The sequence below is a fragment of the Empidonax traillii genome, unplaced genomic scaffold (assembly GCF_003031625.1).
Source record: "Empidonax traillii isolate 1590-97213 ecotype Southwest subspecies unplaced genomic scaffold, ASM303162v1 scaffold52:size1600334, whole genome shotgun sequence".
Taxonomy (NCBI): Eukaryota; Metazoa; Chordata; class Aves; order Passeriformes; family Tyrannidae; genus Empidonax; species Empidonax traillii.
In genome coordinates this window covers 142105-169898 of record NW_020955245.1, presented here as the reverse complement: position 1 = coordinate 169898, position 27794 = coordinate 142105, and the positions used below count along the sequence as shown (strand labels likewise).

General features: G+C 46.0%; 2 protein-coding genes across 5 annotated transcripts in view; both read right to left on the bottom strand.

Annotated features, from left to right (window-relative positions):
- The window catches only part of LRRK1 (leucine rich repeat kinase 1), a 75835-nt gene extending 67749 nt beyond the window's left edge, over positions 1-8086 (bottom strand). For 2 of the 3 annotated variants that reach the window (XM_027879184.1, XM_027879186.1), the window contains exons 1-2: positions 7908-8086; positions 4643-4855 (exon numbers count right to left, since the gene is read on the bottom strand). In XM_027879184.1, coding sequence (XP_027734985.1) covers positions 4643-4709 — 67 coding nt within the window. In that variant the 5' untranslated portion in view covers positions 4710-4855; positions 7908-8086. Of the gene's footprint in view, positions 1-3626; positions 3976-4642; positions 4856-7907 lie in introns of those variants that run through there. The other variant, XM_027879185.1, reaches the window with a different exon arrangement.
- Positions 8087-9759: 1673 nt separating this feature from the next.
- Positions 9760-27794, bottom strand: part of ALDH1A3 (aldehyde dehydrogenase 1 family member A3) — a 35451-nt gene continuing 17416 nt past the window's right edge. The window contains exons 7-13 of one of the 2 annotated variants that reach the window (XM_027879182.1): positions 26262-26375; positions 23335-23437; positions 22162-22346; positions 17075-17239; positions 15092-15249; positions 13836-13910; positions 9760-12455 (exon numbers count right to left, since the gene is read on the bottom strand). In XM_027879182.1, the coding sequence (XP_027734983.1) occupies positions 12383-12455; positions 13836-13910; positions 15092-15249; positions 17075-17239; positions 22162-22346; positions 23335-23437; positions 26262-26375 (873 nt within the window). In that variant the 3' untranslated portion in view covers positions 9760-12382. The other variant, XM_027879183.1, reaches the window with a different exon arrangement.

Below are 27794 nucleotides of genomic sequence, written 5' to 3'. Positions count from 1 at the left end.
TTACTAGTGCACTTCCTATTCCTGCTGAGCATTTCCTACTTCTCCTTCTGCAGGGCACTCTGCAGTGAGACCAACTCACACACAATACCTGTTCTATTTTTTGCTAGGTTGTTTTTTTTGTTTTTGTTTTTTTTTTTGATCATAGGAACACTTTCAGTTTGCTGTTCGGACTCAAATTAACTCTCAGCTTAACAAGCAGGAATAAAAACAGAAAACCCTCAAGGCTCATTTACTCTGATTATACAGAACTTCACACAGCCAACACGCTTTGCAGGTCTCTGTGTCCTCAGATCACGTCCCAGATGCTCTCCTTGCCCTTCTCACCCCACGCTGTCACAAAAAACTCAGGGTAATGTTACTACAGGGTAAGGTGTGGATGGGAAAAGCAGGACAGAGGCTGTATTTTTTTCCTTGCTACACAGCACAATGTGCCACAAACAGGCCTAACTCAGTGTGCCCCAAAACTCACTGCTGGCCCCAGCTGATGTGAGGATTTTAAGGTTTATGTGGTGATTTCAGGAGGAACAAAGTGGTACCAGTGGTGCTGCCAACACTGATTTCCCCTTCCTTCTCTCTTCAGCAGGAAAGATTTTTAAACAAAGCTATCCACGCTACCAACATTAAGCTCCTGCCCTTCATGTTTAAGGCAAAAAACCCAACAGTGCAGAACTGTGAGGAAATCATAGAATCTGTTGAGTTGGAAAGTACCCATCAGGATCATCAAGTCCAACTCCTGGCCCTGCAAAGGACACCCCTCCAAAGATCTAATCTGGAGGCCATGTCCATGCCCACCCAGCAGTGGGTGGGCTCTGCCTTTCTCGCTATAAAGAAGTCAGGGTTTTCCTGTAGGCTTTGATTTTTGAAGTGGGTCCTCACAGTGCCAGGCTGGCAGCTGGAAGGCTTGGGCTGTCAGTGAGTACAGAATGGAGAGCAAAGGCAGAGTCTGTCAGAGTTTCCATCCTTCCACCTGCAGTCCCATCAGCTCCCCAAATTTGCTGCACCCCAAAAAGGCCTCGGCCACACTTGCACATGTCCTGCCCTGCTGCAAACAGGGAGCGAGGCTGGATGCACAGAGGGTGTCCCAGGAGGATAAGCTGTTCCGCTTGCTAAGCTCAAGTTATCACCACACAGTCCATTGTGAAACTTTCCATATAAAACTGCACTTGCTCCTGAGAAGTCCCTCTTGTTACAACTGCTCTTTTAACTCTTCCAGTTCAACTCCTTCTCGCACAGGAGGCTTTTCTCCCGCTCAGGAAGCAGCTCTGCTGGCAGCAGCTTTCCCTCTGAGTCATTTCTGAGCTGAGCCATGGCCCAGGAGGGGTTGCAGAGGTCACTACCCACACTGTGGGTTGCTTCTTTCTGATAAAACAGAATTCCCTGTGTGCTGCAGGGTCACCACAACACTTCCAAAGCACAGCTTTAAGGGCCAAAGGACAACTCAAGCCATTATTATATTCTGGTGACTTGTTTGCTCCCTCATTTAATATTTAGGTCTCTTTTCCAGGCACACTGCACGTGTCCATGTGTGCTGCCCTGAAGAGTGGAAAGCCACCAGCTCACAACTGATTTGCCTCAAAAGAAGTTGTGATGGTTCATTTAGTTAATACCTGTAAAGCAACTATAAAATTTCAAGCAGCTATCACTGGCATCATTGTCCCTAATCATGTAATGTTAGATATATTCCAAGGTAACATCCCTTTTTCAGTGCTCATTTCTAGATTTAGCAGGAGAGAAGAGACACCCTCTGGCATGTTTGAAGGATAATCCAATTCCACCTCCGAGACACACACCAGTGGCACATGAACATTCTGCAACTTGGAATAAAATTCACAGTAAGAGGGGGATAAGCTCTTTAACAGATGTGCCCTTACATTTCAGAAGACAATGTTTGCTCTCCTGTATCTTTGAGGAACTGTCTCCTAGAGAACCACGTAAGAATTAAATCCCTACTGTAAAATTTCATAAGATTCAAAGAAACCAACCAGCCTGTAGAAAGGAGATGAATCTTTATGCTTTTCTAGGCATTCCTACACTGATGTCTTTGGGCTTCCATTGTATTTCCTATAAAATTCACATTATGTCACCTCCACTATATTATGTAGAGCTCTTTAATCAAGTTTAAAAAAAAACAAGCCCTGTGCTTCGTGAGAGACTGCAGCCACCCCCATATTTTGTGCTCAGTTTCTACCTCTTAATTAGGACAAGATGAACAAATCTAAGAGAGAGGAAGCAGGGTCTGAGGAGGGAGATGTGACTGCATCCAGACCGGGGCCTTATCCTGCACTCCGGTGACAAATCTACACTGTGGACCAGCAGGTGCATAACCAAGTCAAATCCAGCACTATCCCTGGAGGGCAGACAGGGTCCAGCTCTGAAACACAGCTCATCCACTCCCAGGGAAAGCAGGAATCCTGCTGGGATACAGGCAAGATCACTGCACCACCGGGAGGAACAGCAGGGGAGACACGAGAGTAAGGTGAGCCCTGGAATGACCCGTTACATCTTCTAACTAACAGTGATGCTGGGAACATATTCTTCACATACATTTGGCCAGGGCTTCATAGCTGTCGGGGGGGAAAAAATGCCCTAAAAATCTCAAGGCTTTGAAAAGATCAAGGCAGTGGGGGCACAGGCACAGAAGGTGCCTCCAACCATCACCATCCACCGTGTGATAAACCCCTCACAGCCACACACCTGCCCTTCCTGCCCCACAAAACAGACTCCAAGCTCTGCGAGCACTAATGAGGTCGTCAGCACTGAAGAAACGATCTGGGATCTCCCCTCCTCCTTCCCAGCAGTTCCCACTGAATGGAAGCAGGAGGCTGCATCCACGGGGTTCCTAAAGGCGCGTAAACAATAGGTTCAGATGGGGAGGCTGGATGAGTCACCGTGTTCCTGATTCCACCCCTGTAAGAGGATCCAAACGCAGAACAAGGACCAGCTAACTTAGGGAGTGGACCAGTTAGCTGATGACAATTACTCTTGGCAGGAGCCAAACAATCCTGAAATAACAATGAGTTTAAGCATGTACAGTATCCTTACAAAGAGCAAATCTACCAAGGCAATAGTGGTGCCTAGGACAAAGATCTTAAGCTTTCCTAGGATCCCTCTGTCAGTTTTCCAACTCTGTTTACCAAACAATACGACCCAGGCATGTCAGTATAGAAGGGTCTACCACTAACATTTGTATGCTTCCAGTCAACCAGTTTAACTGAACGTAGTTACATAACAGCAACATGTAATAAAGTTCTCAGAAAAAAAAAAAAGAAACGAACTCAAAATGTAGAAAGCATAACTATTTCACTCTTCACTTCATTATTCACTCATAAAATAATTTGCTTACTGTATCTTTAAACAGTGAGATAACTTGTCAAATCGCTATTGCAGAACAAAAATGTAGCAATTTGAAACACTTTCGAATCGTTAGCGCAGATTAAAATTCTTTTCATGGTTTGTAGCTTAGTATTGAAGTGGAGATAATTTCTTCCAGAGTGAAAACTCGGCGGATAGAATTCAAGAATTTTAAGAATATTCAGTAACCGAGTGTTATAGAAAGTTACAATGCTAATTAACAAAAGCAAAGGCAAACAGAAAGATCAGTATCACGGAACAAGCAGAATACATACAGAGAAAGGAAAGAGTTCCCAGAGCTCCCGGTGATGCTGGTGAGAAACGTCTTCAAACAAGACAAGGCGGCCTCTGAATAAACTATCAGGTTTTGCTTCATAGTTGCCGATAAAATCCGAAATAAGGCTGCAAAAACATTAGCTTCTGCTGAGGGCTGCTTACTCACTACAGAGCGTCAAACACACCTTCTTCCCACACTTCAAACGCAGATGCTGCCTCCTAATGAAGCACTTGCTGCAAGGGGGGAACACCGTTACACAAGAACCAGGAGGCTATTTCTTGCTGCAGGAACAGAAGTGGGGTTTGACTCAGAGAAAAGCAGCAGTGCCTGGGAGCTGAGGGTTGCAAGCGAGAGAAACCATCCAAAAATAATTCGGCTGCTCGGGGGAAAAAAAAAAAAAAAAAAAAAAAAAAAAAAAAAAAAAAAAAAAAAAAAAAAAAAAAAAAAAAAAAAAGAAAAAAAATTCACAGGAAGCAACCTGAAGCATATGTCCCTGCTGAAAGAGGAATTTCCACCCATGGATTTATTAGATTACATAAACACCGACCTTCTGGTCCAGCCCAGCAATAAATCACTGCAAGGCACTGAATCAGAGCTGACAGTAAAAGTGGAGCAGGTTAGTATCTGTTCAGGCTGAGAAAGGATGCTCTGATTTTAGCAGCTTTCATACCCTGAAAACCCACTGCATCAGTGACTGGGAACATATTTGCATTCACACACTGAAAAAGCACAGATCTTGTAAAACATATTTAGGAGCTGGGGAGACATGATGCATGTATTGACTCTGTAGCCTTTTGGAGAATATCAATCTCGAGGGGAATGCTATTCTTACCACCTGAGTGGTTCGGCATCATTCTCCTTGGAAGTAAAATTCCTTGGCAAATTTGCAAAGACTGAGGCTCAAAGATCTTTCATATCTTTAAATTTCATCAAAACCCAGTGGCTGCTGATTTCTCTTAAAAACTTTTGCTCCCAACCTGAACAGGAAAGAAAAAAAAAATTCCTCCTATTTACCATTTTGTGGATCCATGTTGCTCTCCCTGCAAACAGTGGATTCCTCAGTTCCCACACACCAGTACATTCTGGGTCCAGTTGTGAAGGTCCAACAGGCAAACTTTCCACAGCACCTCAAACTGAACAGTGTTGTCAAAGGTGAACCATCTCCATCATGTGCATGCAGGAGCAGGGACTACTAGTAAGCACCATCCTGAAGAAACATCATTTATTCTGTTTAAAAATAAACAACAAAACAGATTAACCATTTTAGTATAGAAATTCCTCATTCCTCTGCATTCTAACACAGTTGTCTAAATATTGTCTTGCAGAAGTGCACTTATCCTGTAAATAAAATTATTTGCATAATAGTTTTGTTAAGAGCATAATGTGAATTAACAGAGGGGACTAACAATTTCTCCACTATAGAAAGATAATGTTCTTAATTTTTCACCACCAAAGCTGCTCAGTCTTTGGGCACAGCACGTGGGGGCAGGCAGGGGTCACAGCTGCAGTTTCAGATTCTCCACAAGCTGGTGTAAAGGCAGAGCATTGAAACCATGCAGTGCAGCTGGAAAAATCCTAAATGCGACCTCAAAACCTCTCCCATCCACAAAGACAACCACGGCCCTTGTAAGACTGTGAGAAACTGAGAAATACTGCTGTGGTTACTGAGACAATCCTCTGCAGGAATGAAAGGAGGGCGAAGAGAAACACACCAGCTCCTGTCCCCTCTGCCCAGTCCTTTCAGAGAGCTCTCCTACCCTGGAAGCATCAGGCTTCTCCAAACAGATTCAGAGAGGCAGGTCAGGCCCGTAGGAGCTCTTAAAGGTTGGCTTCTTCTGAACTGTCTGGCGAAACAGCCAGTAGAAAACTGCACAGCTCAGCCTTCCCAGGCAATTCCAACTCCCTCCTTCCTCACAGCTGCACACCTGCCTTTTAACTTCCTCCACACAAACGTTAAAACTACAGGTGCCAGACCAGCACCGGAGTTCCCTCGTTTTCTGTTTTCAGTTCCAGTCAGTAAATGCCTCTCAGATGTAACATGATGCCCCTCAACTGACTCTTACTGGTGCTTCTCATGTCTGGTGTGTGATGCTGAAGTTTTGATTTGAGGCTCTAATTAGGCAAAGCTCATGACCCACCTCCTGCTTTGACCAGCAAGGCCCAAGATCATCCCTAACTCTCCCTGAGCAGAGCTGGGATCAAAAGCCAAGGGGAATACAAAAATATGCTGCTCCATCACCACGCTTTGTGAAGCTTTCTGTCCTCCCTCCTTACACTGAGTTTTAACCACTAGCCAACAACACTAAAAATCACTGCATGTCAGTTTTCTAGGCAAATACTTGAATTTCAGAGCACTTAAAGGAAAACAGCTTCTGATGCCCCTGACTGTGGTGCCTGGCAGCAGGAACCAAAACTCACACCCCTGTGCCCCACAGTCTGGGCACTGCATGCTGCAGGAGGCTGAGATGGAGGTGATCCCTAATTTCAGATCCAAGCCCACAAACTGGTGAATTGAGCCATATTGGTGGACTGGATTCTGCCCTGAAACATGCTGAGTTCCCACTGGAATCAGCTTGGCTCCTGGGTTGAGCTTCCCTCAGCCACCCTGGCAGGCACAGCTACTGTGCTGGGATCACACACCTCTGCCATGCCAAGGGTGTGACGCCACAGGCAGAGGTGTCAGGGAGGCTCTCACACCTCCCAAAAGCTGTCCAGGTTGTTAACTCTGACCATGGAAGGGATGAGATGCTTCCAGCAGCACTGAGCAGCTCTGGTAAGAATAAACACTTCCCCCTGCACACACCAACAGACCAGCTCTCTTTAGCCCCTGCTAAATTCTGAGGCATTTCCTTGCTCTGCAATGGGGACAAACCCTGTGCACTCACAGCAACTGTACAAGAAACGCTGAACAGGGGTCAGAATGAACCACAGAGGCTTGAAAACCATCCTACTCCTGATTTTTAGACTTCTACCCAGCTTATTCCCCAGGCTGAAACGTTCCTTGTATAGAGCGGAAAGAAAAAATAAATCCCAAACCAAAAAACAAACAAACAAAACCCCCCAAAAAACCAACCAAACAAAAAGCAAACAAAAACCAAACAAAAACGACAAAAACACACACACAAAAAAACCAAACACAAAAACTTTCAGGAAAAACAGTGATGTGGTTTTGACAATCAGTTCCCTCCAACTGTACGTAACTACATGTGTGTTACTGCCACACAGCGCCCATGTAAGCAGCATTTCCATATTTCAGGACCTTTGAGCATACAATACAAGAAAACCCTACAGAGTTTACCTTAAGAAAGGTCAACTCAACTGGAACACGTGCAAACACCACATTTTGATTTGATTTAGGGAGAAGGAACCTGCAAGATCTGCAGAATCTCATTCAGAAGGAGAAGGACCATGCAGAATACACCTGAAGTGGGATTTACATCCATTTCACACGTTTCCAGTTTCTCTCCCGAGAGCTGCTGCTGCCAGCTGTCAGACAATGCCCCAGCACATCTGACCGTGCCTGTGCCATCACCTCCTCTCCCCTTCACCAGCCTCTCTGGTCTCACCCCGTGCATTGCACCTAAACCCAGCCAGGCCCCCAGAAACAACGCGATTTGCCCGAGATCACTTCCCAATTCATGAGAAATCTGCCAAAACTTCAGCTCTTTGCTCAAACCACCTGTTGTTTTTAAGAATCCCTTCTGGAGTTGGTCGCTGTGATGGGAACAGCGCTGATCTGAGAGGCCCAAGGGCACAGTCCGGGTGGGAATGCACAGACCCGCCTGCTGCCACACTAGGCAGGGTGATGGTGAACCTGGGGCTGAAGTGGCTGGCTCGGTGCCAGCACAGGGACCCCCTTCCCTCCGGGACCCGCATCCTTCATCCTTGGGTGAGCTCTGCGCAGCGAGCCAGCCCCCTTCTCCCATACCAGTCCCGACTGGGGAGAGAACAGGAGCCACACCGCGATCCGGGGAGTCTCACAAGCCTTTCCAGACACTTTCCACTCGCTGAAACGAGACCCGGGTGACCCCTGGGAGCGACTCCCGGTGCCCGCCCGGCCGGGGCAGAGCCGGGCGGGGCTGCCGGGGAGGGCGGACCGGCAGCGCCCGCCGCCGCCCTGCGCCTGCAAACTTCCCTCCCAACTTTCGTTTTCTTTCTAAAAAAGCTACTTTCCCCCCTCCCTTCACCCCGTTCTCCACCTGAAGCGCCCCGGCGAGCCCCAGGAGCCTCTTCTCGCCGCCGGGCAGGTGGCCGAAGGGGGGCAGCGAAGCCGCGGTACCTCCAGCGTCCCGGGCCGGCGGTCGCTGCGCCGCTGCCGCCTCCTCCGCCTCCTTTTTCTCCTCCTCCTCCTCCTCCGGCGCCCGCCCGCCCCGCTCCGCGAAGGGAGGCGGCAGGAAAGGGAGCGGGGCAGCGGCGCCTCCTTCGCCGCTGCGAAGGGCGAGTCCTGCGGGCCGGCCCCTCGCCTGCCCCTCGCCTGCCCCGCGGGCAGGGCCGGCCCGGAGCGCTGAGGGAGGGAGGGCACAGGGCGGCACCAGCCTCGACCCCCGCGCCCGCCCCCGCACAGCCCAGCGGGCCCTGCCGGGGGGAGGGTTTAGTGTTTTTTTGTTTGTTTTTTTTTTTTTGGGGGGGGAAAAAAACAAACCGCGAGTTGCGGTGGCCGGAGCGGGACCCCCGAGCTCCGGCGTGGCCCTCCCGCCCCCGGCCGTGTGGCTGCCCCGGGCACCGCTGCCCATCGGCCCGGCCCGGCCCGGCCCGGCCTTACCGCGCTGATCCGAAATCTCCGACTTCGAAAGTTGCTCCTTCCCCGGATCGCGCCGAGTTTGCTGCTCCCCGTTGGCAGAGCAGAGCGAGATTGCCCCCTCTCTTCGGCCGGAGTCAGCCGGGCTGCGCTCCAGCGCTGTGCTGCTGTGCGCGGTCCTTCCCCAGCGCTGACCCGTTCCTCTCCGGGAGCCTCTGACAAGCCTGGAACTTTCCCGGACAAGCCTGGAATTTTCCCCAACCATTGGACTTACTAATAAAAGACCGTTTCTGCGTGGCTTTTGCACCGCTACTCACAGTGATTCTGTAAATTAAACACAGGGGATATTTTTTCTTCCCTGGTCCGTACTTAGCAATGGGTCTCTGATGGTCATTTAAGGATGGAAAAAGCCATGCCCACTCACTGAATGGCTGTGGCAGCCCGAGATTCGCCCGGGATGCTTCTTTGGAGTGATTACGGAGACACAGAGAAACCAGGTTTTCACTGGTGCTTTTACCTGTGTTCAGGTCCCCATCAGTCTCGAGCTGCAGCCATAGACAGAGAGCAAGAACATACCTATACCATTGCATTTTAACTTTTAATACAGCTAAAACAAGTGTTATCTGGTTTTAGCACCCTTTCTAGCTCTTACCCAGCCTGCTGCCTGTTATGCCTCAAAGCCCAGCTCTTACCCAGCTTTTTTTTTTCAGCTTTTTTTTTCCTTACAGCTTTTTTTTTAGCACAATTGTTTGAAAACACATTAAAATAACTTCTTCATTATGATAGAAACTCTAACTTCCCCGGGCAATAATTCATCCACACATTCAAGCTAACTTTTCCCTTTTTCCCCTCCCCAAATCTCATCCCACTCTTCCTTAAGTCTCCATTGATTGTGTCACTCACAGTAATTCCTTTGTATCTCCAGTCTTCCCTTTCCTGGAGTCTAAAAGCTTCTGAGAGATGCTGTTAGCAAGTAGAAAATTCGAGGAGTTTGGCTTGGCCTGTGTAGTGGTGGATGTGTCTCAGAGGGGTTTAGGAGCAGCCAGACCAAGGCAGGAAGCCCCATCTGTCTGCACGATCCCTTCAAATACTTCCATTTTGGGTGTCACCTCAGAAGGAAGAGGATCCGTCTGACTTTGTGCTTGCCCCTGCCAGCTGCAGCTCTGCTCCCCTCCTCCCTCCACCCACAGTAAATGGCACAACTCACACGAGTGGCTGTTTGCAGGGCGAGCTGTTCACACACACTCCAGCTTTTATGTGCAGAGCGCTGACCACACTTAGCACTTTACTCTTTTAAAACAGGCCAATTCTTCACAAATTGCAGAAACTAAACCAAAAGTGCAGATTCCCTCACAGTTCCCCAGTGAGATACTGAATCCTCAGACACACCCACTTCACAAAGTTAAACATTTATTAGGAACAAGAACTATTACAAAAAAAAGAGATACCCATAGTCTAAATATATACATGAGGTTTAAACATAGCATTTTCATGTACCTTTAGCTATAAAAATACATTAGATTAACTGTATCCTAATTTATAAATATAGGTTTTTTTCTTTTAAAAAAACAACTAGTATTTCATATGAAAGCCTTACTGTGCAACGAAAGAAATATATATACCCTCTAAGGGGTTATTTTAAAGTTAGTGTCTAGTGTTATATAACTTAGAAAATTCAGTGTGTAGAGTCAAACCCTGATTTATACAATAAGAGATACATTGACTTTTTTAAAAACATGATAAGGGGAAAAAAAAGTGAAATATATATCATACATATAAAGTCAGAATAGTAGGAATTTAAGAACTTTAAATGATTTCAGTTTCCACCACTGTTTTATCAAAAATACAGATACATCAAGATAACCACCCTTTTACTGCTTGCCTCACCTCCCTTACTGTCTGGCTGCAGCCCGAGAAAACCCTCAGGTAGGCAAGAGTAAAATGTCTGTCTGAGAAGATGTTTGCACTCCAAGAGTTTTACAAAAATAAAAACTTATTTACAGTGTTCCCATTTGGCCTTTCATGGGGAAGGGAGGACATTTTCATCACTGGATGGGGAGATTTACCTGTCTCACATCCCGTGGAAGGACAGGCATCTGGTTACAGCTGTTGGAGGTATGTCGTGTAAGAAGTTAAGTGGGGTTGAAGTGCAATTTCAACGTTCGCTAATAAGGAAGTTTAGGCTCATGCAAACTTTTTCCTTACTTATCACCACCCACCTTCCTTCCTCCTCCAAAAAAAGCTCCACTGATGCAACAGAATTTGTTACTGACTGAGTATCTCTGAGCAAAGGAAGGTACTGGTTAAATCCTTGTTTGCAGCAGAGAAAAGAGGTTAGACCTGCGTTTCTGCTTCAAGCTCTACCATCTGGAAAATTCCAGGCAGGAATCTTTATCAGTGCTCCCTGGAGATCTGTTGATCTGCCATAAGGAACCTCCGTGGGTTGGTTCTCAGAGGACAATCCCAGTGGGATCACCTGAACTTCCTACCAAGCTGTCACCACCAACTCCTGCACACTCACAGCTCCTGCAGACGTGGGACTCGCCATCCTTTTGCCAGTGGTTCTCCAGGAGGAGGAGGAGGAGGAGGGAAAGCAGTGAACCCAGGAACTGAGGAGAGTGTGTGGCCTGTCATTAATCCCCTAATAATGTCTGGGCACGCAAAGGAGTTACTGCAGGAGGTGCTAAGGTATGAACTTGGTGTGACAGCCACTCCATGGACAGCTGTGAGCGAGAGACAGTCCAAGGCAGTTGGTTGCTCAGTGAAGGATCAGCTACTCCCTGCTGGCCACGAGATGACAGCACTCACAGGGACAATTACTGCAAAGCTCTGGCACATTGAAGTCCAGCCATAGCTTATCCATAGTAACTGGCTCGTACACCCACCTCTTTAGCACTTGGTGTGTGCTTGGGAGCACCTGCCTTTTCTTACTGCACTTCCAGAAATGTATTTTAAGCTACATTCACACAGGATAAAGAAGCAGTGAGAAGAGCTTGTAGTTTTACGCTCACAATTAATTGCCCTGGCTCAAAAAACAAAGAGATGTTCACAAAGCCTGAAGGTTACAGAGAAAGAGAGGGCAGGACAGCTTCGTGCAGCTCTTCTGCTCTCTCCTCCAGGTCAGAAGGATTGGTGGGGTCTGTTTTCTGTGGGGTATCTGCCATGCTACATGCTCAGCATCCAACTCGGTGTCATCACGGTAAGTAACAGTGCAAAATCCTCTTGCAAAAAGTGCTGTAGTGAAGGTTTGAGATACAACTGGGACTCACTCGGAGCCAGAAGGGTCAGCAAGTCAGTGACTTGCATTTGCAGCATGTGTAGTGTGTGCACACCAAAACATCAGGTTCCAAGGGCACTTGAAAGTCTAGTTGTGTTGGGTGAAATCCTGGCCCCAAAGGAGTCCTCTAGGAAACTCCCACAAATCTCATTCAGGGCTAGAATATCACCAGTATGGAGAATGCATGTATCTTTAGAGAGACTCAGACAGCTCTTTCAAAGAGAATTTCGTTACAGATCCTTCCACGGAAGCTTGCACTCAGATCCCAAACTCCAGCTGCAATCTCCACACCAACTCCACCAACTCCAGCCAAGTTGTACTAACCCTACCCCTCGAGTCCATCTACGCCAGGTGAAACCCAAAGGCCTCTGAAGTTGTTTGCCAGCCCATGCTGCTGGTACCAGCAATCTGTCTCACATGCCAGCCATGTCCACGTCCTCCAGGGTACAGTTTGAAAGCAGATGTCCTGCAAACACCGTGACCAACCATCGTTTTAGCCACAGGTAGCAGGCAGATGAACAGCCAGGGACTTGCACAGTACCAGAGTATACTGCCAGTAGGGCCAGGAAAATCAGTTTTTGAAGAGCCAGTTGACAAAATGGAGTCCAGTAGATTCAGCGTTTCTAGAGGAATAAAGACAGGTGTTTCCATTTTCCTTCCTACCCCTCCCCTCCCCCTTGCTCTGAACACGTCCCCCATGTGTCACATTCAGAGTGTCAGCGTTTTAGGCCTTCTGTCCTCATGGACTCTTCTGGGAGAGTTTGATGGTGACTGTTTTCACTTCAGTATACTCTGCCAAAGCATATTCACCACTGGAAAAGAAGAGAGAGGAGGGAGAGGGGCAAACAATTGTAGCATGTTAACATGTACTTCCCTAAGAGAAGAGAGTTCTGCATGTGTGCACTTCAACTTCTCATTGCCAGCTGCTGTAGAGACATCAGGCCATTAAACCCAGACCTGAACCAACTTAGACCAGCTATTGATTTGTCCCACCACTGCTCAGTACGTGCACGCAAGGACATACAACTACATCCTCTTGGAAAAGAAACATGGAATGCTTCTGGTCACTGTAACCCACAAGGTGACACCTTGTGACTCTGCCTAATGAAAACTGAGCGCTGCTCTGAGCAGCCACAGAAGAGTCAGCCACATACGCACAGTTATCAGTGCTCAGTCAGTAATTAAAGTTCATTTTTCACCGAAAGAAAGCTTCTATCTACAAGTTACCATGGCATTTGCTCCAGAAACGTACTGATAAGGGAGCCCACCACTGCATTATATGGTTGGTGGAAACTGGCTCTATTCCCATGCCTTGCCCAAGGGATAAAGCCCTGACATCCTTTAATTAGACAGGCAGTCAGGCAAAGTAAACCATAAGGTCTCAATATATCTGTGTCCCATTTGAGGATTCATTCATTTGCTGTGCTTAGCAAGTGAGGCACCTGAATGTCCCAGAGCAGCAGATGCACCAAGAACAGCTACTGGAAGCGGTTCCTGGAATTAAATCTGTCTTGTGAAACAAAAAGTGCTTTAGATTTCTCTGAAGAGTTTGCTGAGAGGTGTAAGAAAAGCTGCCTCCCTCCTATACAGGAAAACAATTAAGGTTTAAGAAAATGTCTCAGCTCTACCTCTAACTCATGGGGTGACCTCAGTTTAAAAATTTTGGCTTTAGTAACTAATTAGAGCTGAAATGCCTGGTAGCGCCACTGCAACAGGTCAGGCTGGGGGAGAGGGACAGAGGGGTCCCCCTGCAATTTAGCAGCAAGCTTGGCAGGTGGGATATAAAATGATTTTGGAGATCATTCCTTCCCACTGGAAGAGGTCCAACCAGGAGCAATGATACAGCAGCCCAGGGAGGCCCAGACACCACCAGAGAAAGGTGGAGGAGGTTTGGGGTAAATACCAGCGTGCCCAGCCAAGCCGTCACGCTTCTCCCTTGACCTAAAAACTTAACCAGTGTGGAAAAATGCTTCCAAGTGGACTTGACTGAATTGGAGTTCCTAAAAGCTTATAAAGCAGATGAAGGTACTCCTGAAAGAATGCTTTACATCCACCCTGTACTGGCTCAGCACCTCCCCCTGCAGCCTGCTGCAAGCCTGATAGTTTAGAAGCAAATTCAACATTGCTTTCACAGTCACAATAACTATTGCATTCACCACCCACATATAAACAAAATACTGAGCAAAACTTACAGTTCTCTGCCATTGCCTGACATTTTAAAGCCACCAAAAGGAGCCTGTGCATAGAGCGCGTTGTAACAGTTGATCCTACAATAAAAACATCAATTTTTTGAAAAGACAATTCAACACCAAAGAGGAGCAAGACGATGACAACAACAACAATACAAAAAAGGGCTGGAATCCCTCCCTTTTCTCTTTATACAATTCAGTCACTTGAGAAATCAGATTTTAGCAATAAAGTCTTATTTTGTTGCAGAAACACAAAACCTTTGAGTGGTGCTCAGTCTCACCCACATCTCACTTCGTGGTCTCCAATGGCAAAGACATTCGTGCTAGAGCTGGAATTTAGTCCGTGTTCAGAGATGTGATTAAAATAAACAGTCCAGCCTATTCCCCAGTTTATGAAGCACATTCTGAACTGAACATGTTTACTCCAAAAGCTGTCTAAACACCCACAACCAGGCCCAGCATCCGCTTCCAGGTATAGAAAAAAATTTGGACTGTATTAGACAATTGTGCTGCGGTAAAATGAAAGCACTGGGCCCATTTCTATAGACATGTGGGAGAAAAAGTTAATGCAGACACTTCCTCAGCACCTCAGTGAGATCAAATGACTGAAAAGGGACAGCTATGGCTTGTGCTGTAGCTCTGCACCTCCATGTACAGCACATGTATCCTTCAAAGCCCAACATTCCATTTTTACTTAAATATTTGAAGCAGATTCTTCAGGTGCCAGCTCTCGAAATCATTCCTTTGCGTGCATCAAAATCAGGCATCAGATCAAACTCCTATACTGAGTGGGAAAAAAAATCAGGATTCCATGTTTAAAATGATTCTAATATAAACCAAGGAATTCTGTAAGCAAAAATAGCTGCCCTTTGTGACAGTGGTGTGTTGCCATCTACTGTCCACACTGGTTTGTGCAGCAAAGACCCATCTGGTGGTGCCTGAAGATCATCACACACACACACACAGAGGATTTGAAAGGCACCACGTCTGGTGGAATTTACTACAACCCCTCCATTTCCAGGGTTGTTCAGACGAAGAACAACATCAACTGAAGGAAAAACCAATCCATTTCTCGACAGACTCTCTGGTCCTCACCACCTCATTTTGAGGAATGGGTGTTGTTTCTGAGCAGCATAAAGAACTGAATAGGCTCCTAATACATCTCACCTCCAGCATTTATACACGACTGCAAGTCATAAATCCCTCTCCCCTCCCAGGAAACCAACTCCCAGCCCACACTCCATCCCCACACTGCTCACCAGACCGTTCCTGACTGCAGAGCTGAAGCCAGAGCTAAGGCTCTGTCCAGGTTCTTCGTGAACACCGCGGCCGTGAGTCCGTACTCGGTACTGTTGGCTCTCCTTATCACCTCTTCTATACTCTTGAACTTCATAATTGGCTGAACTGGCCCAAAAATCTGCACAGATCAATTAAACTTTAGTACAGGAAAGCCTCTGGTAATCACGGTAATTCTGGGGTAATCGGAGTCAGATGCTTTGTTTGGATAATATATTTAAAATGTTACATCCTAGCCTTCTAGAAAGTCACTGATAGAGTCTCTTAAAAACTACTAATGAAACTTCAAAGGAAGCACAGTGATCTGCTATTTTAGTTAATACATGCTAAGATCCAACAACTAATGGATCATCTATAACAATCAGAATGAGCAGAGTTAGATCTGGACAAGTTTCAAATGCTTCATCCTTACTCCTTGACAACTCTCCTTTTGAACTCCTCTGAAGCTGAGTGTACTCAAGTAGTAATTAATATATTTCAAGGACTGCAATTTTCCTTCCTGGATTTTAACTCTGGTTTTGTCACTGTGTGCAGTTTATTTGCATGCACTGCATTTACCACGTCTGTGTTTGACCACAAACTTGGCTTCCCAGGCCTCGATAAACCCCACTGCAGGTGAGATGGAGACTCACTTGTCACTTGGGCTACCTTTAGGGTCACAGAAGGGTTTCTAAGTGTCTGTTTTGGGATATCCAGGTGTTTAACTGGAGCCTCAATCCTAGGCAAAGGGTGAACATGCATTTGCCACAAAACTGCAAATGAATGAAACTGGATAAGCTTCATGAATCATGACATGGGATTTGGAGTCAGTTCATTAAGAAAAGGCCCGTCATGGGATTTTCAGTTTTTTCCCTCTATTTTTAGCATGTAACTCATGCCCTGAGTGACTGATATCTTTCCCAGGTTCCTTAGAGATTCTGTGGCAGATCTGAGACATTTAAACATCCTGCCAGGAGTGAACAGCAAGCAGCCCCATAAAAAGCACTGGGCTCAACTATAAAATACAAGTGCCAGTTAGACTTTGGCAACTACTTCTTTTCCATTGAGGAACACGATGAAAAGTAGATTAACTTCTATTTCAAAGGAATATCACAGGATCTAATCACATGCAGCTTGTTCAACATTTCTGCAGATGAATAATGAAAGCCAGAGTATTAGATCTGCACTTTGCTGGCTTTGAGCATGTTTTCATATAGGAAAGAAACGGTCAGCCTCGGGGGATTTTGCCATGAGAATGGAATCTGGGATTGTTTGAGACTAAGGCTACTTGAGAGAAGTTCTTCAGTGGCCATTCCTTCCCTCCTCACCAGCTGCAGGCCCCAGAGTTCTTTTCCCATAAAGCTTAGCTCTGTCTTTAGAAAAACCTTCAAACTTTATGAAGAAGAATATATAGAATTGTTCCATCCTGCCACAGTTTCAGTTGTTTTTACTCAGTTATTTATATTTAAAATCAAGGATTCAGACAGAAACCCCTCCATGGCCATTACTCCTGAAGCAGCATTTATCCAGGTAAGGCATGTGCTCGTATTTTGCATTATATCAAATTCTTCTGAAATGAGAACTAAAAAACCTAGAGTAGTGTTATCTACTGTTTTGGGTTTGTTTTTGTCCAGTGATTACACTTACAGAGCTAATTTCCCCAGGAAAACCAAAGAAAATGAGGGAAAGCAGAAAGGCATTAGGAAGGGATGGCAAACAGACACCCATAAATTGCACAAAAAATTATGCTAAAACATTTTGACATTTTTTTCTATTCTGCTCTTTCCCTTCTACTCTTACAACTCACACACAGCGTCCAAACTGATGCTCATCTTGCAGATACTTGATCAGTAGAAGGGATTACTTCTACTCTGCTCTCAAGTTTTGACTTCAAACCACCACCATACCTCTTTCTTTCCCATTTACAGGGGTAAATGCAGATAAAATTCAGGTGACTTGTACTGTACCTCTTCTTTGGCGATTCGCATGTTGTCAGTGACCTCCGAAAACACAGTGGGTTTTATGAACAGGCCTCTGTCCTCAATGGCAAGACCCCCACACTCCAGCTTAGCCCCTTCTTTCTTCCCACTTTCTATCAGCTCCAGGATTTTGTCAAACTGTTTTTGGTCAATCTGTCAGACACAAAAGGAAGAGAATCAGCAGCACCTTTATTATCGTGGTTCCAGAGATCAAGTCACGGCAGGTGGCCCAGGGGCAGCTTTGCACTGTCCAACCAGATCAATTAACATCTCCATTGAGGACAGGACAGTCAGGCAATGAACAGGGTGAGAGACAGGACGTGGGCACAGCCCTGAGCCACGGGAAAGAGAAGGTGAAGTTGCATGGGATTGTGTAATCTGATCTAATAGTTTGCTGCCACATGGAGGGGTCTCCCCACTTTCCCTTCCTCTGCATCCTGGATATGCACTCCCACAGCTCACCTCACTTGGGCTCTGGGACTTACAGACCTTCTCCAGGCACTGATTCATCTCAGTAGCAGCACGAGAGCAGCCTGAGATGGGTTTTGCTGGGCTCAGCAAGGGATCTGACCAACAGAATTGGTGCAAGGATGAGAATTAAGGTATATAAACTATTGGCTCGACTTTGCTCTAATGTGCAGCTTCACCCCCAGCTCTCTGTCCCCAGCTGGAAGCACCCAGTGAGCTCTGCCTCCATCCCCTTCCACACTCTCACACTCCATGTACAGCCTCAAAGATAAACCCTGTTAGTGGGGTGACTTCAGAACAACTGCTGCACTGAAGCCTTGCTTTTAAAATCAGAATCTCTTTTCACAGATCTTAGAGACCCTACTTTTTTTTGGTTCTCTGCACTGGGAGCCATATCTTCACTTTTAACTACCAACCTGGTCTAACTCCTCCTCACCCACACCTAAGTATGGAATAATCTCAATTAGTGAGTGCTGTTGTTACCAGCACGCTGGAGGTGGTAAAACTCTTACAGAGATGTTTTAAAAGAGTAAAACTAACAAAAAGCTTGACAAATGTATTGAGGTGGTTAAATAAAAGACTCCACCCACTGGTTTGAGGTGCCCTGAAAGCCTAGGGGGTTATTCTGAATGCCAGGTATCTCCAGATGCTTGTGCTCGTTCAGTCCCCCTCCCTCAGCATCTGTTTTTATTTCAGCAGGGCCAGTTGCCAGTTGGGACTGTTTACATGGAGTGTTCCACACTTGACTCCTCCAGATTACAGACTATATCCTGTCCCTAGTTAATCCTGGCCACACACAATCCAAGTTTTCATGCTTTTAGACAAATATCAAAGCTGCAGGAGAGTGTCCTTGGGGTACTTCTGGCACACAGGGAAAACAGAGAACAGCACATCTGCTGCCACACAGATGTGGGTGTCCCTCCTGCACTGTGGACAGCCTGCACCAAGTGCTTGTGTTCTCTCCAGTGCTGAGGTGCCACCCAAGGACACACTTCATACATGCTACTGCACTGGGAAATGTGTGTCCCCATGTAGGATACAGTGTCACACAGGGAGCTTGGCAGGTGTCAGACATATTGTCTATTTGTCCGGTTGCTTGGTTGCCAAACGTAAATAATTTGAAAATATCTGCAAGTGCTTTCCATCCTGGCATGTCTGTGATCCAGACCAATCCAGTCCATCTACTTCACATCACAGAAAACAAAACAAGGATATTTATACAGCTGTAACTTGTTGCAAGGCAAACTACAGTTAGATGAAAAGACACTGGGGAAAGAAAACATTTGTAAAAATGACATGCAAGGGTGGAACTGTTTGTCATTGTAACTGGAGCTTGCAAGGCTTGTTTAAATTCTGTCCCCTACTCCACTATTATTTATGGTTCAAGCATTGACTTCTATTAAAAACACATGATCTGGTAAGGCAAATTCTACTATTTATTCATCTAATGCAATAGAGAAGGCGGCTTCTAAGGATCACTGCAATGCCGAAAATCTGAGAACCCCCAAATCTTCTCCTCTTGCTTCATTTAAGTCAAGACCACAAGGAGAAGTTTTTCCTTCTCCAATCCTAGCATTTGTAATCCTGCAAAATAACCCACAGCTGGGTCCAAACACTGCTGGAAACAGACCCTTCCTACTTACATGTTTTACTTTCACACTTTAATCCTGAGGTGCATGTCTACAGTCAAAAGGAAAATATTCACCATCTTTTAAATCAAATTATATGTTTTAGGCTGAATAACTCCTGGCTAGCAATTGCCATGATTAGTGTTAATTTTATTCCTGTAGACTAGGTTTTACAGTCCACCAATCCCAGTATTTGGGGTTCTAAAATAGCAAAAGTAGTCTAGTCTTGTTCTAATGTAATCCCTGTTCTAGTCCACCAGGACATCAGTCTCATCTAATGCAGTTTGCAGTTCCCAGTTGTATAATGCCCTGGTTAACCAGTTTGCCGTCTGTGCAGATTTACTTTATTGCTTCCTGTGATACAGCTCCCAGGAATCCAAAATTAAAAATTGCCCTTGGTCTGGATTTGGGGTTGGCACTCTGCTCAAACGGCCCTGATCACCCCGCAGGTTCCTTGTGGTGTCCTTTGAATTCCAGCCAGTCAGCACTGCCAGACACATGTGAGTTTTGGAGAGGTCTCATCAGAAGCATGCCTCATTTCTGTCTAAATTTAATGCTGTTTAAAGTTGACCTAATTTTGATCAGAGCAGTACAGTTTGTATCAGCATAACCCAACACTGCAGCTGACACAGCCTTTTCCCCACATCCATGCCACGGGCACCCATGCCAGTCATCCACATCAGGGAACTGACCTGAGTAAAACCTTTCTCCCTCACTTCCAAAGAGGCTGGATAAGACCTGAATCAGCCCCTGAATCAGTGCATTGCAATGGAGGAACAAGCAGCTGCACATGGGACCACTCTTTCAGGACTAGCTCACATCAACTTCTTGTGGAACAGGATTGTCGCCACCTACAGATGATGTAGGACCAGAAAGATCATGGGCTACGAACACTGTCAGCCCATGTGGACTCCAACTCCTTTCCACTGTTGGCTTCTAAGCAGTGACCATCCCAAAGTGGGATCTGTGCAGCAGCAAGTGGCTGTTTTTGTAATGCTGCTGTGTATGTTCCCCTGACCCACACAAAAGGAGAAGGAAAGCAACAGGCTGGATCTGCAGCATCTGATGGGGAGAGATGAAGAAGAGGAACACTGATTTTTTTTCCTGGTGATTCTCTCCTTATCCATCAGTTCAGGATAAAAAAAATCCCTCACAGCCAAGCAGGTTACTTCAGGAACACAGAAAAGAATCGAGCTGGAAGCTTCACATTTGAACAGTAACTTGTGGGCAGGTGCGAATCTTTGCTACTTTTGAAGGTATTTTAAGTCCTTGTGACACTGCATCATTTCTCTCCTCTGCTGAAGTTCCTGTGTGTGCCCACAGCATAGGCTCCAGAGAGCAAGGAACCAGAGCTGCAGAGGAAGAGGTTGCTCCTTTGCACTGGTAACCAAATAAAAGCTTCGGGATTTACAGTTTCCTCCCACTCTCTCAACACCTCCCCATCTTGGGCTTTGACAGTTGCCTGCACAGAAGTTCAGGTGCATGTGGGTGTGCTATCTCTCCTCGCTACAAATATAAGAGGTAAGCCAGAGCAGGGAAAGAAGACAGATGGGCCATATTTAAAATCTGACCAGACACTGCTAATTGGACTTACTGTTACCCTTAATTACAGCTCTGTATGCAGGGAGTCTCCCTTCAGCCACAGCGATCCCAGAGGATGCTGCTGTGCCACAGGGGTGCCCTGGGGAGTGCTCTGGAAGAGCTGGGAGCGTGGATGAACTGAAACAAACAGCTCAGTTCTCTGTGTTCCAATCACTGCACCCTTTCAAACCTCACAAGTGCTCTCTGTGAATTCAGGGGCTGTTCTCATGAACTCAGTGGTCTCTGTCAGCACAGCCAGGTGAACACGGTCCTGATGGGAGCAGTAAGTGCAGCTCACTTATTGCTTCCACTGGATAAGGTTTAGGATGATGTTATACTGAAAAACATCGAACAAGAGACAAACCCCCAAAGCTGGCAGCCCTTAACAGAAGGTAAGAGCAGACCTTGAAACAGCTTGAGGGTCAGCTCATCTCTGCTGAAGAATGTCTCAGCATGGGAGTATTTTCTGAGAGAAAATATGGGACTATTTTCTCAGAGACTTCTGAGCAGTTTGAAATCCCTTTCTAGGCAAGTTACAGGGCAAGCTGTAGCCTCAGCATGAACAAGGGGTGTACATCATCTTATTCCTCCTGCAAGAGAACATGCCATGCATGAATCATGTGGGGATTCAGGCCCAGATAAGGAGAGGCAGATGTCCCCAGAGCCATCCCTTCTCTGAGGGATCCTACACACAGCACCAAGGAAATTAAACTCACAGTGCAGTACTGAGAACAAGAAGCCTTGGCTAGAGATTTCTGGGAATTCTGCTTTCTTTTTGGTAGCAAACAGTGGGCCTGTTAGAAGATCTGACCCAAGGATCACCTTTCTCCAGAGCTCTCCAGCACAGCTCAGATTGCTTCAAATGCAAAAACTAAGAGGAAGGCTCTGGAAGCATTGAGGAGGCCGGTCCTGACAGCAGCTTGGCATGGTTCTTCCTCCTAATTTGGCTGAAACTTCTCCAAAGGATCAGGAAGGGAGCAGAGAAGGAAACTGAGGACTCAGGAGTCCCTGGGCTCTAACTACTTGTCATCACCAACACAGCCAAGGAGCTGAATGGCCATTTAGCTGAGCTCTTCTGAGCAGTGCTATGGCTCACTGCAACGTGCTTTGTGTTCCAGGACCAGGAAGACAGCCCCTTCCTTAAAGCTGGATAAGAACTGAATTAAATACATTTGTGTTGTGTGTGTTTTTTTTTTTTTTTAAATTACAACATAACATTTCAACAGTTGTGATTAATTGATATTTAAAATGGAGAGGAAAAATAAAGCCATGATACATTACTCACCCCTCGGCACTTCTGCTGGGACCGTGCTCGCAAGGATAATATTTACACAAGGAAAATTAAACAAGACCACAACCAAAAACCAAACAATAAACTGTTCTCGGGCACACAGTTACCTGGGGCCCTTGTTCAGTTCTGGCATCAAAGGGGTCTCCAACCAGTCTCTTCTTGGCAAACTCCACGCTGCGCTTGACGAACTCGGGGTAGATCTGCTCCTCCACGAACACCCGCGAGGCCGCCGTGCAGCACTGCCCCTGGTTGAAGAACACGCCTTGGTGGGCACATTCCACTGCCAAGTCCACTGCAAGATGGCCCAAGAGGAGGGAGAAGTGTTACCACATGCACAGTTTCAACCCTTCCAGTGTTTCCTTTCCCTTTGGAAAAACTCCTCAAAAAAACTGCTGACGGATGGTCCACACCCAGCAGAGGCACTCACAGGGCCTCCCACTGCCCCCAAACCACATCTCTTATTGCATCCACCCCCCTTCCTGCCTTTTGTCTCGAGGTCTGGTTTGCCATAGTTCCTGATACTTTCTTCCACAAGGACTCACTGAAGGCAGTGACCAGCTTTTCTTGCGGTGGGAATTCAAATGTGGATTCCTGGATACCATGCATTGGTTCCTACAGACTGGTTTCAGCAGTGATTGTTCAGAAAGGAGTGTGCCAGCTTTGGCCACGTCCTTGCAAGGCTCACTATTAGCAGCTGGCACAAATACCTCTGATTCCAACCTCTGCTGTGCTGAGCAGGAGAGTGGAGAATGTTTTCCTGAAGCCCAAATACAGTTTTCCAACTATTTTGGTGGTCACAGGTTTCGCTTATCTCCTAGTGTAACTAAATCACAACAAAACTTGTTAAATGAGCCCTGCAGACCCTCAGGATAGAGGTGAAGGCTGGATTAGATCAGGTCCTACAAAACTCTCCTGTCACAGGAATGCCTGCACAGGGGCTGCTTTCCAGAAAAATGCTTTTTCCCAGAGCTTGGCTCAGGCTCTGCAGCACTGCCAACCACAAGGAAAGCACACAAAGAGCAGAAATACAAATACAAGATTTATCTGCAACTGCAGCCATCCCCAGGGAAGGCAACACGGGCCATGGGAATCATCCCTGCCCCAGGGAAGAGCTCCAGTGATGCAGAACTGTATCCTGCTCCAAGACAGAGGTTTTCTTCAGGCTTTGGGTTGGATGTGGGGGCAAACCCCGGCCCTGCGAGCTGCCAAAGGACAGCAGGGACACACAACCATCCCCCCCCCCACCCTCTCTCACAGCAAACCCAGCAGCCCATACTCACAGTCTGCATCTGCACACACGATGCAGGGGTTTTTCCCTCCCAGCTCCAATGTCACCCTTTTGAGGTTGCTTTTAGAAGCAGCTTCCTTGATCAGTTTTCCAACCTGCAGCAGTGAGAGACAGAGGGGACATGAGTTTTTTCCCCAGTGCCAAGTGTGATGCTGACAAGGGTGGGAGAGCCCAGCAGGCAGCTGAAGCAGGTAGAAGTCAAGGAGTTTGAGCTTCCTACTGCTGTGATGTGCTGGGTTCAAAACCAGCCCCAGAATTAAGGTTTGGTTTTGGGCAGATCTGAAAGGGTGAGCTATCTGGGAGAGCTACAGGATCTGTGTCCTGAAGTTATTTGCTACTCAGAGCTGCAGAACAAGGCATTTCCCACCCAGTGCAACCCAGTGAGCAACGCTGGCAGTCAACTGGCCCCAAGGGCTACAAGTTTTACTTTTAAACATTGGCAATTCCAACTTCTTAGAGTAAATCTTGCCAAGTCAACGATAAGAACTCACTGTTCCTGTCTGTTAGCACTCCCATACCAAAAAGCCATGCAGTGATTTTGGCATTTAGGAGAAAACTAAAACTTTCTGACAGTTTAGGCTGAGCTGCTCCACACACAAGAGTAGCTGAGACATGTTCCTTCCAAGGCAACACCTGAGGATGCCAACAGAGAAACTCCAACTAGCTCTGCTATGGCACTTTCTGCCCAGGAACCTGCTCTGACCATCTATTGGCATTTATATGCCCACCCTCTCCTGAAGGATTTACTCTGCTTCCAGAGTTTAGCCATCTAATTTTGTTAGAAACAGTAGGAATTAAAACTATTTGTAAGCTTTAGTTGTTAGGACAGGTTAATTTAAGAATGACCTTAAATTTATTTCTATTATAACTGGTTTTCTTGCATTTTACCTTTGCTCATGGAAACCTTATTACTGCCCAAAAATACTGTTTCCCTGGAGTGGAACTGGGAGCAAGGAAAGCAGGGGGCAGCTGGCTGGCAGTTACAGATCTGCATTTCTCTTGGTTTGCCTTTGTAATTCCAGCAGGACTCTGAACTTAGCAGTGCAGATCATCTCTAGTCACTCAGAGCTTAGTCCTGGAGACAGCAGAAATAAGTGATGCATCATAGCTTTGCAAGAGGCATTACTACAAGCTAGCTGGCCAAAGAGGAGTAAGTTAATAAAGTAAGAGAAAAGAAGAAATCTAGATGGGAAAATCCTCGTGGAGTTTAAGATCAGCATTTCCAAGCTGGCACTGGGCCCGAGCTGGGGCTTAAAAACTAAGTCAAAATATATTTTGAATTAGCTTCACTTCCTGGCTCAGAAACAGTAGCATTGTGCTGCAAATACTGCAGAGATGCAGCTGAACTCACAGATGGGTGGAGGGGGAAGAAAACACTTCTAAATTACACATGCATTAGCAAAGAATCTGTCTCCCTCGGTGTTTCCTGCACACCCATGGATTAGGAGACAAGCACAGTGTCTACAGGAGTTTTTTTGCCTACAGGCTCCAGCAGCTGAGATTTTCCTTCTGCCACTAATCCACTGGATACTCCTTTTTCATTAAAACCCCAAACAGATCCATGTGGGCCAGATGAGTCTATAAGCTCCATTGTTTTCACACAGCCAGAGTCTCATCTGGGCTAAATGTTTCTGATCTAGGATTTGGAGAGAAGCATGACACTGAGTAAACTCTGAGATTAGACCAACTATCAAGAGAGTAAAAGCTCATTGTGAACTTTTGCTTTATTGCATTTGTGTTTGTTCCCATGATCCCTGTACAGAAACAGAGGCTTAACACACCTTTTCCTATGGGATATGCACAGCAGTTTGGATGTACACAAAGCCACTAGATGGTAGTGTTGGTAAATGCAGCAGCTTTTGAGTGTTTAGAGCTACCTTTACTGGCCAAGAACACCTTTCAAGGTAATTTGTCATCGTTACACATTCAGATTACACTCTGCAGTTATGAGAACAGACATAAGAATGGACGAACTCAGCAAATGCTCGACAAGAACAATGTTCCTCAAAGAAATAAAGGAGAAGAGACTATATTTGCCTCAACTGCCTCCACTGGTGTCAGCATTTCCATTCTTTGGACACTGCCTCTCTTCAGGGGGTGTGGATATGCAAGAAACATCTAAAGCAGTCAGTGGAAAAACATTCACATTTCTAAGCAATCTTTTGTTTGAGAATTTTCAGCAGTGATTACTGGAGGCGATTTTTTTTTTTTTTTTTTTTTGCATGTCTCAGCTGTGCTCAATTCCATGGGCTTGGCCAGGCCCTGTGCACTTTCCCCCACGTAGGTACAGAAGGGGATGGCTGTAGGGGACTGAGAGTGCAGAGGCCTCACTTCCACCCCTCTCATAAAGAAGGCAGATGTACCTATTTACAGGAAAAAAAAACTGAATAGAAGGTGCTTTACCATGCAGGTCTCAGAAGAAGCTCAAATGTTAATCCCCTCCACGTCAGCAGAGGAAGCCTTGGGCACTGGGCCATGTTTTTGTTTAAGTCCTAAGTTCCTCAGAGGTAACTAAAGCCAAGGAAGAATTGTTCAGGGCTCTGACTGACATGTTTTCCAGTTGCAGGGCAGGACTGGCAGGAAAACTTGCCCAGAAGCTCCATCAGGTCAATGACATGACGTGAAGTCACTGCCAGCCTGCCCAGCACACTGTCTTATATCAGAGCACCTCTTCAGTTCTTACAGAAATATGGTGGTTTGGCAAAACCCAGCTTACAGAGATGTGGGATTAGCACAAGGACCTGAATTAGACAAATATTAAACACTTCTGAGAAATCCTGTCCCACGGAATGTGATGGAGAAAGTTGTTGGCTATACAGAAATCACCAACATTTCATTGCTCCAGTCCTATATTAATGACAGTCTAGAAGAGAACGCAAAGAGGAACAGCAGGTGCCCTCTGAGAAATCCATCACCCACCTTGGTTGACCCAGTAAAAGCGATTTTATCGATGTTGTCATGGGTAGAAATTGCAGCTCCAGCTGTGGGGCCGTAGCCTGGCACGATGTTCACCACACCAGGAGGGAAACCCACCTGAAACAGAGGTTAAAAACAGCTCTGCAGAGATCCTGAGAGCACAGCTCATTTCTCAGGGAGCTTGAATTAGTTGTACTATACTCCCTGGAGCTCTTACCAGTGATACATCCCTGTTTTCCAGGCTTTCCAGTAACATGGCTGCGTGCTACCAGCTGGAGTGGCCGTGGGTGGAACTCACAGCCATGCTTAGGAAATGCCAAGTTTCAGTAGGAATTCTTGGAGAAATCCCAGTTTCAAGTCAAAGGAGAGTGAGTCTGTTGGCCAAACTTGGCCCCCAGCTACTGCAGCGCAGCTGGAGCCAAGGGGGAACCGACTGAAAGTTTGCTTTGAACAAAGGTTGACGTTTGTGGTTCTTCAGGGGCCAGAGGGATTATGAAGTCAATAAAACCCCTCACTAGATGGTGGGGCTAATAAAACAGGAATACAAAAGCAGATGGTCACAGGCTTATGCAAGTTTCCACCACATTTACAACCTAGATTAGCCAACTGGTAATTTTGCCAAAAGAGACAAATGGCAGAACTTTAGGTGAAATTCTAGTGCTAAGAGAAGTGAGGGATTTACTGGTTTGTTTTTACTTCCTGAAACAAGAGTTTCAAGGATTACACTCTTCTAAGTTAGCCCTCCCCTACTACTGATAGCACAGAGTTGTTTTCCCTGGAATTTCTAATGATGGAATTGCAGAACATAACACATTTTCTTTGTTTCTTATCACTTTTTAATACAAAATCTCAATAAATGCAGTTTCTCCTTTTAGCAGAGTAAAGAAGGAAGCAACTGCTCATGCACTACCTTGCAGAGTTATCCTCATAAGACCTTTTTTCCCCAGTTTTCCCTTCATAAATTGGAAGGGCAGTCTCATTTCTTCTGTGGATGTGACAATGACAAAAGTGCACTTAATAGAGTTTGTGTCTTGGCTAATGAGTTTTCAAGCAAATACTGCGTGTCAAACTGTGCAAGTAATGGTGTTTGGAGTAAGCAGCAAAGCCACAAGGAAGCAAAAAATTGGTTCAGGACACCCTGAGCCAAAAAGTTTTTTCTGTTTTTCAGCAAAAAAAACGAAAGCCAAAATATTTTGGTTGGCCTGAAATTATTTCATTGAACCCAACACGTAGCTTTGCTTGTGTGGTAACATCTTCTGCATCCTTTTAAAGATGAAAACCAAAAGAGTTTAACTTATTCTTCTGAAAAACTGCAAAGAATTTAGCTAATTTTGGGTGGAGAAAGGAGCATCTCCAAATAAAATTATTCTGCTCTAATTACACTTCTGCCTTGAAGATCGACTGGGAGAAACAGCAAGCTTAGAATTCCAGCTCAAAACGTTCATTTTACCAGAACTGAATGTTGGGTTTGTTTTTTTTTGGGGGGGGGTGGGGGGATGCTATGCCTGTGTTTGGGGAGCTGCATGTCAGAGTGAT